General features: G+C 33.1%; 1 protein-coding gene across 1 annotated transcript in view; it reads left to right on the top strand.

The window, feature by feature from the left end:
• The window catches only part of LOC110034173 (RWD domain-containing protein 1), a 32,109-nt gene extending 16,075 nt beyond the window's left edge, over positions 1–16,034 (top strand). Inside the window, exons 7-11 of the mRNA XM_020738466.1 lie at positions 10,614–10,742; positions 10,912–11,003; positions 14,633–14,717; positions 15,112–15,181; positions 15,945–16,034. Of these exons, the coding sequence (XP_020594125.1) occupies positions 10,614–10,742; positions 10,912–11,003; positions 14,633–14,717; positions 15,112–15,181; positions 15,945–16,024 (456 nt within the window). The 3' untranslated portion in view covers positions 16,025–16,034. The remainder of the gene's footprint in view (positions 1–10,613; positions 10,743–10,911; positions 11,004–14,632; positions 14,718–15,111; positions 15,182–15,944) is intronic.
• Positions 16,035–17,532: the final 1,498 nt, after the last annotated feature.

Below are 17,532 nucleotides of genomic sequence, written 5' to 3'. Positions count from 1 at the left end.
TTAAAAATGTTGTTTGCTGTCTTAGGGTTTAGTTTTGGTCTTTCAAATTTTAGATTTTTGTTAGGATAGTCGTCGACGTCCATTTTTCTCTTAAAGGGATTTATTCGAAGGATTGGGTGATGTTTTGGCTGTATCTCTTTACGGAGGTTGTAATTATCTTCCCCCTACCCCTTCCACATGCTCCCACATCTCTCCCGATCATCGTTTTTAGCTGCAGTCGCCACAATAACATTCCAAGTGTTATTTTCTGCCACCTCCCCATCCCTTCCAGTGTTGCTGCCACCCAAACCACCCCTTGTTCGTGTTGTCCCAGCCCTCCCACAGTGTCGTTGCCTCCCAGGAAAGCCAGGGAACACCTACTTCTTGTTGTCCCGCCGTTATCCACCACAACTCCTTGTTGCTATCACCCAAGACAACCACCATATTTGCTATCCCTGCATCGTTGCACCTTTCCCTCCCTGCCACCAACATTCATTTGTTGGCGCCACTCCGACCAACTAGTTTGATCCACCTAGCGGATCTCCACCACTCTAGGGATACACTTTAATGGTGTTTGCTTGTGTCATGTTATTGCATTTCCTCTTTCAAGTGTGTTGGTTATAACTGTTTATTTGTTTTAGTAATATTATTTTTTTCCTAGTGTGGTTTAGGTTAACTTCAGTATCATCATCTAAACACATAAAAATATCCATTTGCAATAATAATTTTAGTGAAGAGATTCAACAAACTCTCTTATTTCAGTTTTTTAATTAAAATGAGTTTTTTTTTTGTAATTAATATTTAAGAACAGATTAAGTCATACAATTGCTTCATGGGCAGTTACAATTTTAATGTGTATTAATTTTTATGCATATGCTCTAAGTTGCATGTAGTTTACAAGTAGACATTAAAATTTTATTTTATTAGACCTTTTAAAATATTTATCTTTTATTTAAGAAATTATCTCAGAAGTAATGCTAAAATATTGTATTAATTAAGATACATTCATTCCTATTGTATTAATTAAGATACATTCATTCCCTATTTTTTCATTTTTATTTTTGTGCACAGATATAATAATGTCCACAACTATTACCGTAAGAAAGTGACTTCTGTGATGGACTTCCATATTTATTTTTCTTGATTTTTCATTTATTTTTTTTGCAAATTGAAATATATTTCAGTGTGATTGACATATAAATAACCTTTTTAAAATATTGAACATTCATTTAATTTAGTCTGAACTATATTGGTCCCTTGCAAATATTAATGCATTTTTAAACATAAAAGGACTGAATTTTGTACATGCAGCAAAGTAATTACTTACCTATTGTCCAACAGCTCTCTTGTTTTACTATTTCTCCTGGAATTTTAAGTCTCTTAACCTATAATGCAGTTATATACATATCCCGTTTGAGGCGCTCCACCCGCTCTGTTCCTGCATACGCACTCATCTGCACGCTTTGCTTGCATGGTCATATGTAGCAACATTTCTTCTAAACAGAACACTCAACTCATAGTTACTGCACACATAGCCGGTTCTCCTCTCACTGTTGGTTTCGTCTCTTGCAACCGACCTGAAGGTGTCACTTCTTGCATGCAATTTCGTCTCACTTGTACACGGCATCATGTGGCATAGATTCCATTGCCTAGCCGACACTGAATTGGTCTCTCCCGCACACGAGATCTCAATTTTATGCGCGCTCACTCATTTCTCCTACTTCTCCGATTCACAAATTCTTCTAGTTCGGCGGTGCTCATACTTCAAAACTCTCGTTTCTCCCTTCATCCAGTACAAATTTATGTGTGTGTGTGTGATTACACATAGAATGTTTGATTTGATGGACTTATTAGTTATGCAAACTTCATCAGTCAAGTTATAACTTACATCTTAATGAAAACCGATGGTGGGACTTGCAATCTTAAGAGCCAGGATGGCTCATTGGTGGGACTCACAGCGTTTATTGCAAAGGGGATCACGGGTGGGACTTACAAACCTGAGGATGAGGAAAACCCACAAGTGAAAACTATGGCTCTAATTGTAGAGATGCTCATATATTACTTCTAAAACTTTAATGTAGTGTGTACTTAAGCATGCATATCGAAGTGAAAACTCACCAAAACAATTAGACCAACAACAACAACAAAGCCTTAATCCCACTACATGGGATCGGCTACATGAATCCTATTTCTCCATTGCGTCCTATTTAATGTCATATTTTCATTTAGTTCTAATAAATTAAGATCATTTTTTATACAATAAGCCCAAGTCTTCCTAGGTCTACTTCTGCCTTTCTTAACATAAGTCAAGTTTAAAACATCTACTCTCCTAATCGGATCATCAGATGGTCGACGTTTAATGTGACCAAACCATCTAAGACGACTTTGTCTAAGTTTGTCCGTCACAGGAGCTACGACAACCCTATCACGGATATATTCATTTCGCATTTTGTCTCTAAGTGTAAAGCCACTCATCCACCTAATCATTCTCATCTCGGCAACACTTAACTTAGTATTATGCTTCTCCTTTAGAGGCCAACATTCAACACTATAGAGCATTGCAGGTCTCACCACCGTCTTATAAAATTTTCCTTTCAGTCTAAGCGGTACTTTTCTATCATACAAAAGGTCCAAAGCATTCCTCCACTTCAACCAACCAACTTGAATTCTACTAATAACATCCCCATCTACATCACCGTTGCTTTGAACTACAGACCCAATATATCTAAATCATTCACACCTTTTAATAATTTGATCAAATGATAAAAAAGCTAGTCCCGACTCTTAATCAAATAAGTTTACACCATCTAATTTTAAACTGGATATTAAGCATGGTTTGATCATGTCTCAAATGTACTTTATGACAACATATTATTAGTGGGCTTTAACTCAGTAATGATAATTAGGTCGTTAGCTTACGATGGGCATATTTTATCATGATGTAAAAACAAGCTTGAGCCCACTATTTATTTCAAATTTGTTGTTCGAGTCTTTTGTTTTTTTATTCCTTTACAAAGCCTTGAAATCTTGTTTTTGCACTTATTGGGAAACTCATATGATTTAAGGGGGCCGCAAACAGTTGTGATGGTATGGATTTCATACAATGTTTGCACAACTAGGAGCAAGAAATGTGATTTCGAAAAAAAGAAAAAAATTGGCAATATTTTATTATGGTACATAATTGCAAATAATATATTGTTATGTTTTTCTTTGAAATCCCAATCCAAGATGATTAATCAGGTGTTTTAAGTTCAATATGGCATTGCTTTTTCTTGTGATGCCTTTATAAGAATAAAATAAATGGTTAAGAAGCTCAATAATAATTAGAGTAGGATTCGTGGATTAAGTCTGATGATTTTTTGCATCCAAAAGCCAAATTCTAGCACTCCATTTCTTATGATAGAAAATGGTTCATTGTCATGACTCAGTTTGGGGCTTGAAATTAACCAAGATGGGAATGAACGGTCAGACGATGAGAAATTGATTTTTCTATATTTATCTAAAATTTAACAAATGAAAGAGTCACTAAATAAATTAAATTAAAGCGGTACAATTTATATTACCTCGTTACTGATTGTCCGCGTCTTCTATGAATTTTTTTTTTCTATCATGCATTTTTAATCTTTGATTAATCTGAAAAGTTAATTTAAAATAATAATAAACTAAACGAGTCGGTGAATACTCATAATTCTAAACTATAACAATACAAGAAAAAATAATAATATGCATATAAATTAAACTTTTTATAAATCAATATAAACATTTTACATGGTATTCAAAGAGTTTGTCTTACTACTGTCATAGGAACACCGTCTAGAAATTTGTATTACTTAAAGTATTTTAATATCAATATCCTTTTTCATATCTATGCACATGTACATTAGTGTTCCCCCACTAGTACTATTAAGGGGTGACTTCATCATAGTCAGTCATGCACATGCATGCAATCTATGCAAATCCGTTCATTCATAATTTCATATCACTCAATTATACTGCATAAATTATTTCATATTTTGAGATTATAAGCATTCACATCGAAATAACCAATAAAATTTTAATAATATAACAAGCAATTGCAATAATTAAGCTTAATTAATGACCCATATAACTGATTTAGAAGAGATCAAATTAATGCTATAATTTAAGAATAGTAGTACTCACATCGATGCCGACTAGTTTGTCCTTGACGTCGATTCTATTAAATTAGAAACCTAAAATAAATATGATATTTAATTAATTTATTATTTTAAATAAATATTATTTTTTCATTAATTAATTTTAAATTTACTTTATATAATCTGGCTTACGACTTACTTTCTATTTAATAAATATATTATTATTATTATTATTATTATAAATTAATTCAATTAACTTTACTTTCCTCATCGATTCCTAAACCACACACGACTTCTTCCTCCCTTACGCTTTCTTCGCTTGCTCAACACCAAACCAGTAGGCTTCAACTCCTTCAACCAGCGAGCTCGACTATTTTCTTCTTCACGAAGCTTGAAGAAAATGCTAGAGCGCCTTGACGCTACACTGCTCTTCTCCTTTGCTCGTAACCGAAAGAGTCTCCTTCCCCATTCGACAGAGAAGTCGCTTCAACCATAATTCTCTCTTCGTCCTCGCCGCTCGGCTCCAGGTAAGTCAGTCTGCAACTTAAATAGACAAATTTGCCTCTTCGACTTCCTGACTTTCACTCACTTCCTCTCCCACTATGATCGCTCATTTCCTCTCCCTTCCTCGTTCAGTTTCATGACTCCTCATTTCTTCTTCTTTAGTTTCACGGTTTTTACGCTTCTCTTCCTTCCGTTCATATGCCATCCTCTTCCACGACTCTTCGTTTCCCCTCCACTACGTACATATCAATTACATTCCTCGACACTAACAAAAATTTCATCCTCGAAATTTATAAATAGATCTCAAGCAAAATCAACACAGACTATTATGAAATTGGAGGTCATTCTTAGAGATGAAAGTAATCACTATAAAAATAAAGACTGGATACAAGGTGACTCAACTATACTTCTGATAATAATATTGAAAATAGAAAGTATACTCGGAATATAACCTATAGATATGAAAACGCCACTCTTCGGGCCTCATTACTATTCGCAGTAGTAGGTTCTTCAGACTCACTTTGAGTGAGGGAATATACTCGAGGACTTACATGTTGTCTTGGTTGACCTTGGGTCGGAGCTGCAGCTATAGACTATCTTTTTATGCCCGCCTGTAAACTTTTATGAAGGAGCTCCATTGGATTTCTTATCTTTAATGTTTTTCTGGCCAAGAGATGAACAATATCTTGTTATATAACTAGACTGACAACACCAAAAGCAAGTGTCAGAGCCCTTCAACATTTACCTTTATGTTGTCTTCCACATTTGACAAAAGTTGCTCCAGTATCCTGGGTCGTACCTCAGCCAACTCCACCTGAATTATTCTTGGACTTCTTTTCATTGGATCCTTCTGAGTGATTTATATTTTCTTCTGCAGTCTTCCTATTTTGCATCTCCTTACGCTTTTGAGTGAACCGATAGTCGATCTCCATTCTTCTAGCCCATTCTATTAATACCAAATATTCATTTATCCCTAAAGGTACTAATGCCTGTCTAAAAGTATCTTTTTAATCTCGAAAGGTATCTGTTGCATTTTTCTTCTACAGTAGCGATCAACTGTGGCGCATATCTCAATAGGGCAGTTAATTATGCTTTGTACTGTATGCCCGTCTTCTCTCCTTTCCTTAACTTGATGAACTTGTTTTGCTTCTGTCATCGAGTGGATAGTGGTATGTATGACCACTCTCTAAAAAGGTATACGAACTCTCCCCAACTTATCATCGTGTTTGTTATGTCACATAACCTGTCCTGATGCTGCCCACGCCACCACCTTTTGGATTCTCCATCCAACACAAATTTTGTCAACAGTATTCTTCTTTCAGTTGGATAAGTCAAGCTATCTAGTATCTTCTATATTCTTACTAGCCTATTATCCGCTTCAATTAGGTCTTCAATTCTCTTGAACAAATGTGGACGCAGATTTTGAAATATTTTCAAGTACTTATCTACAATGACTATCACTTTCGATAGACTGCGATATGGAGTCCTGAATCAGCTAAATCATCGCCGCCATCATTTGGGTCAATACATTCGTGTTCACATTTATATTAGGTTGTACTTCTTCGTTTTCTATCAGATTCTATTCTTCTATGATTTCAGGTGTATCACTGTGCCTGAATGGATAATAATTATTAATTTGAGTTAACTTTAATTTTTATAAATATTTGAACTTTCTTATAATTATTATATAGGCTCTTTTATCGAAATTTTATTAATTAATCCTAATGTTTTTGCTCAGATACCGCTTTTGTCACGATCTGACCCGGTGCTTGGAACCAACCAAGGCAGAAACGGATGACCGGGCGGTGTGAAATTAAATTTTCTATATTCATTTATAATTTAACAGGTGAAAGAACCACTAAACAAATTAAATTAAAGCCGTATAATTTATATTACCTTGTTACTGGCTGTCAGTGTCTTTTGTAAACGTTTTCCCTTCTATCGCTTAATTAACCTGAAAAGTTAGTTTGAAATAATAATGAGCTAAACGAGTTGAGAAATACTCATACTCCTAAACTACAACAATATACGTAAAAAAAAATAATAATATGCATGTCAGTTAAGCTTCTTTATAAATCAATTTAAACATTTAACATGTTATTCGAAGAGCCTATGTCAAATTCATATCAATATCATTTCTATACAAATGTCACAGGAGCACCGTCTAAAAATTTGTAATACTTAAGGTACTTCAATACATATCATTTTCAATATACATGTACGGGTACATTTGTGTTCTCTCACTAGTACAATTCAAGATGCGACTCCATCATAGTCAGTAATGCACATTCAAATAATATATGCAAATCATATCATTCTTAATTTTATATTACTCAATTATAATGCATTAATTATTTCATATTATGAGATTATAAGCATTCACATTGAAATTATCGATAAAAAATTAATAATATAACAATCAATTGCATTAATCAAGCTTAATTAACAGCTCATCCAACTGGTTTAGAAGAGGCCTCAAAATAATGCTATAATTTAAAAATAGGAGTACTCACCTCAATGTTGATTAGTTTGTCCTTGACATTGATTCTTTTAAATTAGAAACCTAGCATAAACATGAAATTTAATTAATTTATTGTTTTAAATAAACCATTAATTTTCATTATTTAATTTTAAATTTATTTTATCTAATCTGACTTACTTTCTATTTAATAAATAAATATTATTATTATTATTATTATTATAAATTAATTCAATTAACTTTTACTTACACCACACATGGCTCATATTTGCCCAACAGTTGCCGTCGTCAGACCGCTATTGTCCAAGTGACGTTGCCACGATCATTGGACCGTCGCTGCCACTGTTGCAAGACCATTATGGTTGTTGTCGGACTGTCGTCATTGACACTATTGTTACCATCATCATCTGGCCAACATTGTCACCTGGCCGCTACTATCACATGACTGCTATCGCCGCCAAATCAATGTCGCCAATTCAATGTTGCCAATTCAATGTCGTTGGGTTACCGTCATCTGGCAACCACTACCGTCATCACGACACACCACCATTGCAAGACTAATGTTGCCTGGCCAATGGTGCTACTCTTGCAATGGTCACTTGATTGTTGTCGCCATCAAACCACTGTCGTTTAGCCGTTAGTTGGGGCGTAGTTGTTGGCACTAGACCGCCATTGCCGCACCGACATCATCGTTGCAGCTGAAGTTATCAAACCACTGTTGTTGTCGTTAGCTCACCATCTCACGATCCCTATTGTCATCAGATTGCTATCTTTGGTCCGTTGTCTTACCACGGACCTGCTACTAACACAACTATTACTACTACAATTACTTGATTGTTGCCGCAGCTGTCATCAGAACAATGTCGCTAGTCTGACGCCATTGCCACGGTTAGACCTTCGTCGGTGAACCAGCACAGTTAGATCGTCGTCGCTTGCCTATCGCTACTACAACTGTTAAACCACTTTTATCTAGTTGCCACTGTCGTTGGTGATGTTGAATTCAGATCACCACACAGCTTATATCATTGGTCTTCCATCATCCCAGTTAGGTTGTTATTTGTCCAATATTTTCCGCCACTCATCTACTGAAAGTCAAGTCGATAACTCACTTTTTATCTTTTTTTTGTTGTTGTTTAAAGGCATATGGTGTCTTATAACATGCATCTGAATAGTGAGCCATTTTAACTGGATTAGGCCCTGCGCTTGTTTCCCTTCCGGGTTTTCTTCACAGAAGTTTTTGTTATTCTCTTTATCAAATCTTCTCTTATCTATGTGTGCTAGATTTTAGTACAACATTAAGACGTTAATGTATCTCTGTAGCTGCTAATTCTCTGGCACGCAGCAAGTATAATCATGACAATGTTTTTTTAAAACCTTGTCCAAGCAAATTGATCAAGCCAAATATGGCGTTGGCTTTTTACCGATTCTTTAGTAAGGACAAGGGAGATGAGAAAGAAGTATTTTTTTTAATTAGAATTAAAGTCTTTGATTAATTAACCTTCCAGGTATTTCCTGCATGCAAAAACTCGATTTGTCTTGTTCATATTCTTTACTATAGAAGGAGAATTGATTTTTTTCCGACGTCGCCATATGCAAACAAATTACGTGGTTCTCATGTTAAAAGGCTGGAAGCATTGAATAGGGAAAATTAGTATTGCCTAACATGGAACTGTGATTTTTTTTTTATATGCTTGAGGAGATGGCTATAGGGTTTACAAATATTTAGAAATCAATGCAAATTTTTGATTTAATGGAATTATTAATACCAAAGTTTGAGAGGAATCATGTATTGAAACTCAGTTATTTTTGGAAAGTGGTGGGCTCGAGGCTATTATGATTAGGTCAAATTTGAGGCGTATGGGGATCTCACTAATATGGTGTTTTAACTTATGAAGAAGAAAAGAAGTCACCTTAAGAATGTATTAACACGTCTTATCTAACTCATTAGAGTTCAAAATCTTAATTTAGCCCGTTTCAGATCGTTGATGTGATTTGAAAACGATGGAAAATCACATTTAACATCAAATCAGCTACATGGAGTTATTAGACTTATTTATGTCAGTAAACAAGATTCCTAACATGATTAATTATGTATAAGTTGACCATGAATTTTTAGTTAGCTCTTTTAAGCATTGAATTTTAATTAAATCAAGCTTTAACTTGATTTGCCTTTTTAACCAAATTGCTGAAAATCTTTGCTTAATTTAGAGTTGTTGGATTTGAAATTTTGATCTTTTTTGTGTGTTATGGTCACCATTTTCAAGATTTACATTATGGAACCCTATATTGTAAGATTCTTTAAATCACATTAGTTCTATCTTTCGGATCCTTTAGTACCAATGCCTCTAATATCTCTATTAGGTTCAGTAAAGAACTCCATCTAATTACTGAAGCTCCTTAATATAATTCTTCTCTTACAAATTTTATTTGTCCTTGGATGAGAAATTTTTTATGTTTCTTTTTCTTAGTTATATATTTTGTAAAGGCAGTCATTTTTTATGAAATCCAATTTCACAGCTTATTTCAACTCTTTGTAAACATTTCTTGAGCCACTGATATGGTCATCAGAAAAATGTAATCATCAAGATATGTCATTATATCCTCTTAAATCCATCATACTATTCTATATTAATTCCTTTAATGAAGTAGTCCTTTTTAGAACTCCCTAGCAAAATCTATGGACTGAACTTTGCTACTGAAGATTCTAATTAAGAATTTTATTTCCTCAATTGAAAAAACATATACAGTGCGGGTCCTTTTTTGGAGGACTGAGTCATCTTACATTCTTTGATTTTTCAGTTGCCGAAAGGATGGGCAACGAGCAATGTATTTTATGGTCCAATGTATTTTATGGTCTTTTTTTTTTTTTGGAGCTATGATTACATATCTTGTAAAATTTTCTTGAAAGTTTTTGCTTTATATAAACTCCAGTAAAAATTGCAATTTCTATAGCTGGATAAATTGCGGAATGAATAGTATAAAGGGGTATTTACATTCATACAACCCCATTCTTATATATTTACATAGCTAACACGGAAACTTTTGTTTTACGTTTATACCACCCAAATCTTTCTTATCACATCAAAAATACCACCATTTTAACTTTTAAAAAGTTAAAATACACATTTTCAGGCATAGGTAGGGTGGCTTGTATGTAAAAATTAATGTTTAGGTATTAGATATGTAAATACATAGGAATTGAGTGGTATGTTTATAAAGCTTCCTAGTATAAAAGGAAAGGAAAAGTTGGCATACGGGATTCATCTCAGCCTGACAACTTTGCAACTCATATAAATAACTGTTGAATTCTTTTCAAAGATGTCAACTAGTCTTGTTGTCATTCATTTCTTTTGAAAGATAATTATGAAATTTGTTGCAGATTTTTATCATGTTTACTTATGTGATTTCAACTCTCTCAGATGCCTGCTCTTTTCTTTTTTTTTTTAAGGAGAAATCTCTCTTGTTCATTGCATGAGTGCTACAATATGTTGTTCTCTCTCTTTAGTCCGGTTTTTGAGTACTATAAGATTTTGCAGGCTCATGAAAGTCTTGGTATGGCGATGATTTATACGCTCGCAACTTCAGCTAAAGAATGGTTGCATGAAAAGTATGGGCAAAATGTTTTAGATGAGGTTGTTGAGGAACCTCCTCCAACTAAAGATGATGTATGGCTGTTCGATCGGTGAATCAACTTTGCTAATTATTCGCCAATGAACTGATTGTTTGTGTTTTTGTTCGTTACTCGTGGTTTCTCTGAGGGCAAATTTGAGATTATTTAGTTTGAGTTTTTTCAGAAGTAACATTATAATTATGTACTTGGCGAATTGTTTCCAGATAATTATTCCGCACGGGGAACCTGTTACTACTGAGACTTTTTTGGCTTGGAGAGAGCGATTTGAAGCAGAACTAGCACTAGAGCGAGCCAAGTAAGAATTGAATTGAATCTTTCAGAAGTTATGAGAGTTGAACTTTCCATTCCACTTATGATGTGACATCTTTAGTTGATAAAAGTGTATTCGTAGAGCTATTAAGTTTCGAAGACTTTTTGCTTAACTCCAGTGATAACATGCACATTGAATTATTTTGTAGGGAAATTTACATACATACCATAGAGTTTCTTTGTATTTACGTATCTTAACTCCTAAGGTTTGATATTCACATTTATAACACTTTAGTGTCATGTGCCTATGCATAAAAAGCTGTACTTCATCTTTAAAAAGTTAGTAGTAGTGGTATTTTTGATGTGATATTTAAAATTAGTGTTATGTATGTAAATATGAAAGTTTAGGTGTTAGATATGTAAATACATAAGAATTGTGTGGTATGTATGTAAATGCCCCGATTTTCTATACACAGATTTAACTTATATTAGGAATATAATTGGTTTTATTAATGGTATATTATCTTGATGGCCTGTATTGGGTTCATTTTTTTCATTTTCTTCGGATGTTATATTTTCCTTGTGCATAAAAGAAAAATTAAAACACATTTATTTCACTTTCTTCATGACATTATCATCATGATCATATATTTTGTGTCAGCATGATTCTCATTCTCCATTCATCCATAATGAGTGTTTTTTGAGGTGTTAAATGTTGTGCAAATATTTTTTCTCAACTTCTATCTATATCATATTCATTCTATTAGTTTTTTTTCATAATCTGTTCACTTTAATTTCATTTGCCCATATTATTGATATCTCATCTCTTCTATCTCCATTACATATTTTTAAACCACCTAAATTTTTATTCCCTGTCATATTTTGAACGCATGTTATCACTGAAATTTATTGTATAGTTACTTATTCAATATTTTTTTAGTTTTACTGCAAATTTTTTTCTTAACATTTTCATATTGGCCCCTCCCGCTAGGGCTATGAATGCCTGACTTGGTGCCAATTTAGTATCTGCTTGAAATTGAATTTGATGAAACAGTAGTAACAAAATCAAATCATGGATTAAACCTATTCAATGTTGAAAATGGATCAATTTGAAGCCGCCTTAGTTTGATATAGAACTAGTTCTAAGTTGAAAGTAAAACAAAGCAGAATTAAAAAGCGCATATTTACAAATTATACACCTTATACAATCATACACCCATTATAACAAGATCAATGCAATCCTAGTTATTTTTCCATTTTTGGACATTACTTGATAAACATAAGGAATGCAGTTTATCACATTACAAACTACATTTAAATTCTTATGCTTATTGTAATATTTACATATTTCTTGCATCACCACTTTATGTCTGGGCCAATTCGATTTACAAGTTTCCTTTTTACAAATATCCTTTACGGATTCCTAGAAACTCTAATATCTCACTCTCTCACTCTCTCTCTACACACACACACACACACACACACACTCACTAAAAGTGTGGAGTTCCCTACAAATTGAATTAAAAACAAAAAGAAATAGGTCAAGAAATCAAATCAATTTAAAGTTATATGTCCCAAATGTACTTAAAAATATTATATTTATGTTTAGACTAGCAAAACAAGACTGGCGTGGTGGCTAAACATGCAAAATTTTCTCGTGCGGCTAAACATGCAAAATTTTCTCGTGAACTCTAAAAACAAAAAAGCAAATAAAAGATATATTAATATAACTTTCACAAAGATAACAACATGTAGGTTTACATAGTGGAGAAATTAACAAATCAATTCTTTCTAAAGTCTACGCTCTCATATATAGGAGTTAAAAATATTTTATGCATATATATTAGCAAAGAACATTCGGAACTAACACTGCAACGACATTTAATACATGCTACAGACAACACCCTAGCAAACAAAGAATATAAGAATAAATTAGGTTATTTACCATTTTTACTAGGTATATTATAAAGCTTTCCAATTAATTACCAAACTAAATTGCAGAGAAAGCTATACGAACGAAGCAATCAGGATTGAACCTACTTGGAGTTTGAAGCATTGAGGAGAAAGTTAGACGTCTTGTGGGAAGCAAGGGTTGGCCTTGTCTGTAGATACTAGTATCGAGAAAAGTGTGAATATGTCCCTCTCAATTTTTGTTGTGGGTCATCTTAGTTCCAAGGTCTATAAATGTATCAATTTTGTCCCTAGTTTCTTTTAAACGGGCTAAAATAGTCCTTCTTGGGGATTATTTCAGCTCATATTAAAAAATTCTAAGTAGTACATTAACTCCAGGATTAAAATGACCCAATGTAAATAGTCAGGGGACTATTGTAGCACTTTACTCTATTAGTTCATATATGGCAACCAAGATTATGGTTAGAATCATTCGTTTAAGATCAAGTTGTTATGGGTTTAAAAAAATTGATAAAAAAAATCCTATTTCTAAGGATTGTATCTTTTCCACGAATGGGAAAAGTTAACGGCGTAATTATATGGCTAGGTAATTTTTTGTAATAACTTTGTACATGTGTACATGTATAATTTTATATATCATGTTGTTAAAAATATGTAATGTGCATCTTGAAAGTTAATTTGATCTGAGATTGGCTTGAAGTTTAATTAAAAAAAAAAAAAAACAATATATGATCCATCCTTTCAGCTCATTGACATCGATTATAGCTCGGCTCCACCCTAAAGTCAAACTGATTATCAAGAAATCTTCTAGGAAAATTCACATAGATTATTGATACAACCAACTTAAGCATTTATAAATCTTTTTATGCTCCAAAATTTAAGATGCACATAGAATATAGTTGAGCTATCATAGTTTTATAAATTGCACCTCAAGTCCAGCATGGTACAATTGAGACCTCTCCTAATTTACTTACTTATGACTCTAGAAGTTAGAGTCTCATATATAACCTAGTTCTTTTATAAAAAATCCAAAATGCTCAAGCCTACGACACCTATGATCTTCTAGTATTATTAACTCTCAATTCTCAAATTTACTCCAAATAAAATTTATATTATGTTTTCAGTCTTTTTTATATTAAATCTTGAGCCTCTGTTCTTTTAAACATTGGTTCTATTATTCTAATTTTTCAATTGTTCAACATAGATATCAGTGAGTGAAATTATGTCATACGGAAATTGTACGCTCAAAATTATCTCATTTTTAATTACTATAATCAGATCCATAACTATAAAAAAATAAGATGAATTTAATGCTGTTTTTTGCCACACAATTCTAGTGTATCAAACACTTAAACAGTCATATCTACAAGCATACCACTCAAATCCCTAACATCATATCAAAATTACCTCAATCATTATTTTTTTAAAAGTCGAATACACCTTTTTATGCATAGGCTTATGCACGAAGGCGTTACCAGTGTAAATATCAAACTTCGGGTGTTATATATGTGAATGCATAAGAATTTTGTGGTATGTATGTAAATTTCCCCTTTTTTATGTAAACTATGATTTTGAACTCTTTTGTTGCGTCAAAATTTATTTTTATGTTAGTAAATGATCCACAAATGCTTCTCTAATAACTTAAAACGAACTTTAGATACTAACTTCAGTAAAATTTTCTTATTATCCAATGATGTTAAATTTTTTCAAAGATTTGTTAAACCATTGATTGTTTAGAAGTCAATTTTATGCAACTGTGTGCAGGTTAATGCCAGAGTCAGCTCTAACTGTGCCCAAGGATAGAAGGCTGACTGGAAGGCAATGGTTTGAGAGTGGAAGAGCTGCAACGGTAATATTTTGCTTTATACCATTCTGATAATTTTTTGCTCTGCTCTCTGCTCTTCGGTTTATTCACCGATTATATTTCTGATAGGGGCATTTACATACAAACCACTCAATTCCTATGAATTTACATATATAACACCTAAATTTTGCTTTTTTACAGTTATACCACCCAAATCTTTCATATCATATTAATGGTGATATGTATGTAAAACTTCAAGTTTGGTTGTTAGTTATGTAAATACGTAGGATTTGAGTGGTGTATATATAAATGTTCCTTCTGATCTATTGTTGTCACATTTTGATTTTTGATGTCTAACTATCTGCAGTGCACTTTAACATTAATATAATTAAAATTTAATTCTGCCATCTCATTCCTGGACCTTCTGTTTGCTCTCCAGAAAGGTGCAGCTACAGTTACCGAGGATTCTGAGGAAGAAGAAGAAATCGACTTTGATGATGACTTTGAAGGTCGGACCTTATATATTTTGCAGATTAAGCTCTGATTTGAATCATGTTGCTGGTTTTTGCAGTGTGGTTGAATTTGAGAAAAGAACCAAAATGGTCTCCTGACTCTTTGCAGAAAACTAAAATGATCCCAAACTATGTAAAAGACCAATTTAATTCCCGGAGTAATTTTTTTATTATATAAATATATTTAAAGATTGGCTGAAGGGCGGACCCCCCAACCAATCTCATGTGCAAATTCGAATCCCCTCTAGTCGAGGATTCGAACCCGGGTCGAGAGGGGACTTACTTAGAGCCGCCACCAACTCACCTACATCCGGTGCACAATTCCCAGAGTAGTTAAAAATCCGTTGACTAGTTAAATTGGCAGTTAAATCTTGTTGACTGGGCAGCATTACATACATAGCACACAATTCATATCTATTACATCTTTCACACCTAAACTTTCATATTTACACATACAAAACTCAAATATTTAAAATCACATAAAAATAGCACTATTATCACTTTTTAAAAGTGCAATACATCTTTCATATATAGATTTAAAACACAGAAGTGTTATGTACGTAAACATGGAAGTTTAGATGTGAGGTATGTAAATACATAAGAATTATGTGCTGCATGTGTAAATTTCCCCTCTATTTAAATAGTCATTTACATAGTCTGGATTAATTTTGACCCTTTGCAAATAGTTAGAAGACCATTGTAATCATTTTCTTTGTAGAATTATGAAGAAGCCTAATGAAATGTTTCGTGTATCGTGCAGATGATGATGATGATGATGAAATGCTCGAGCATTATTTGGCACAAAAATCTGAGAAATCATCAGAGGGATCCAAAATCTAAAATCAAGACAGACTTTATGTCCTCTTCTGCAGAGAGGCATGTCCTGTTTTGTAATCAGACTTTTCACTTAGTATTGCAGAGAGGCATGTCCTCTTCTGTAATCAGTCGTCCCTCAATATAATTATACTTTTTACATATGTTGTGTTTGAGCTTTATGAAATAGTCTATAAAATTTTGTACTATAAGCTTACTTTTTATTCTGATAAAGTGTAGAAGATAAGAAGGAAGAGAAAATTTAAGTAATACATCACATTATTTCCTTTTGGCATCGCTAATCCTCTCTGCATCCTATTTTTTTTAAGACTCTCATTTTAATCCTTGTGTGAATCAACAGTTTTTTTAACTCCTGATGTTTTTTTTTTCTCATTTTAATGCTTTTTAGGATTATTTTTCTTCTTATTTTTAGCTTTTAAACATATTTATTTGATGCGTACTGCGTTTGAAATTGACATTCGTGTGATTTTGAGTGAATTTTAAATGCACTGTTTCCGTTCATTGATGCATATTGCTGGCCTCCCAGTGATTACCCATCGCCTGTGGCTCTGTTGATCGCAGCCATTTATTGCTACAGTTGGAGGACATGTTTTACTTTAATTTTTTTTCTTCAGCTCAAATAAAAAATATGAATTATTGCATTTGTTTTATATTGAATCAAATAATGATAAAAATATATATATAAATAATGCATTATTTATATATTATATTTTTCATGGTATATTTTTTTAAGATAATTAAATAGACTAGTTTTATTTTTTCAAATTTGCAGGGATTTTTGGGGGGGAAATCATTTTAATTACATCATCAAAAAGCCATAAATACAGCCAGTAAAAAGAAGAACAAAGAGCAAAAGAGCAGGCAATCAAAAAACCAAAAAACATTACAGCCCAAGACCTATCAAATCACATCTAGAGCTCCATTTAGAGAAATTTTACTTACGAGAATAAGTTGCAACATCATAGTTAATGAGAGGCCAAACAGGGCTAAAGACAAGATACACGCATCTCCACAGAAACAAGGAAGAAAAGAGACACTCAAGGACAAAGCAGTGTAGAAATAGGATTTGGGTTACCATAACCAACCAAAAATATGCAAAAATTAGAAAATCATCTCAAGAAAATCATACAAAAAGCCAAAGTCCAAAAGAATGGTTAAGTCTCTTGGAGTAACGGGCATTGCCACTAGTAAAGACAGTCGAAGAGCAAAGCAGTGTAGAAAGATCAAAGGGTATTTGTTCAGCCATATATATGTTCTTATTAGTTAAAATAGCTAGCCAAAAAGATGTAGAAATCAATGAATCTTCTTAGGAAAACCAAATAAGGTAAATAAGTTTGGGAAGGAACCAAAGTCTAGTTGAATGGTTAAAGTCTCATAGGATGAAGAGCATCATCATGGCTTGCAAAAACAACATGCTCTAAAAAAAGAATATAAAATTTTGTTGAAGTGGAAACTCTAATTTTTGAACCAATAGTTTGCATCAAGAAGCCAAAATATACAAATATATATATATA

The sequence above is a fragment of the Phalaenopsis equestris genome, unplaced genomic scaffold (assembly GCF_001263595.1).
Source record: "Phalaenopsis equestris unplaced genomic scaffold, ASM126359v1 Scaffold001370, whole genome shotgun sequence".
Lineage (NCBI taxonomy): Eukaryota > Viridiplantae > Streptophyta > Magnoliopsida > Asparagales > Orchidaceae > Phalaenopsis > Phalaenopsis equestris.
Note: the sequence above shows the minus strand (reverse complement) of the source record. Positions and strands in the feature narration are given on the sequence as shown.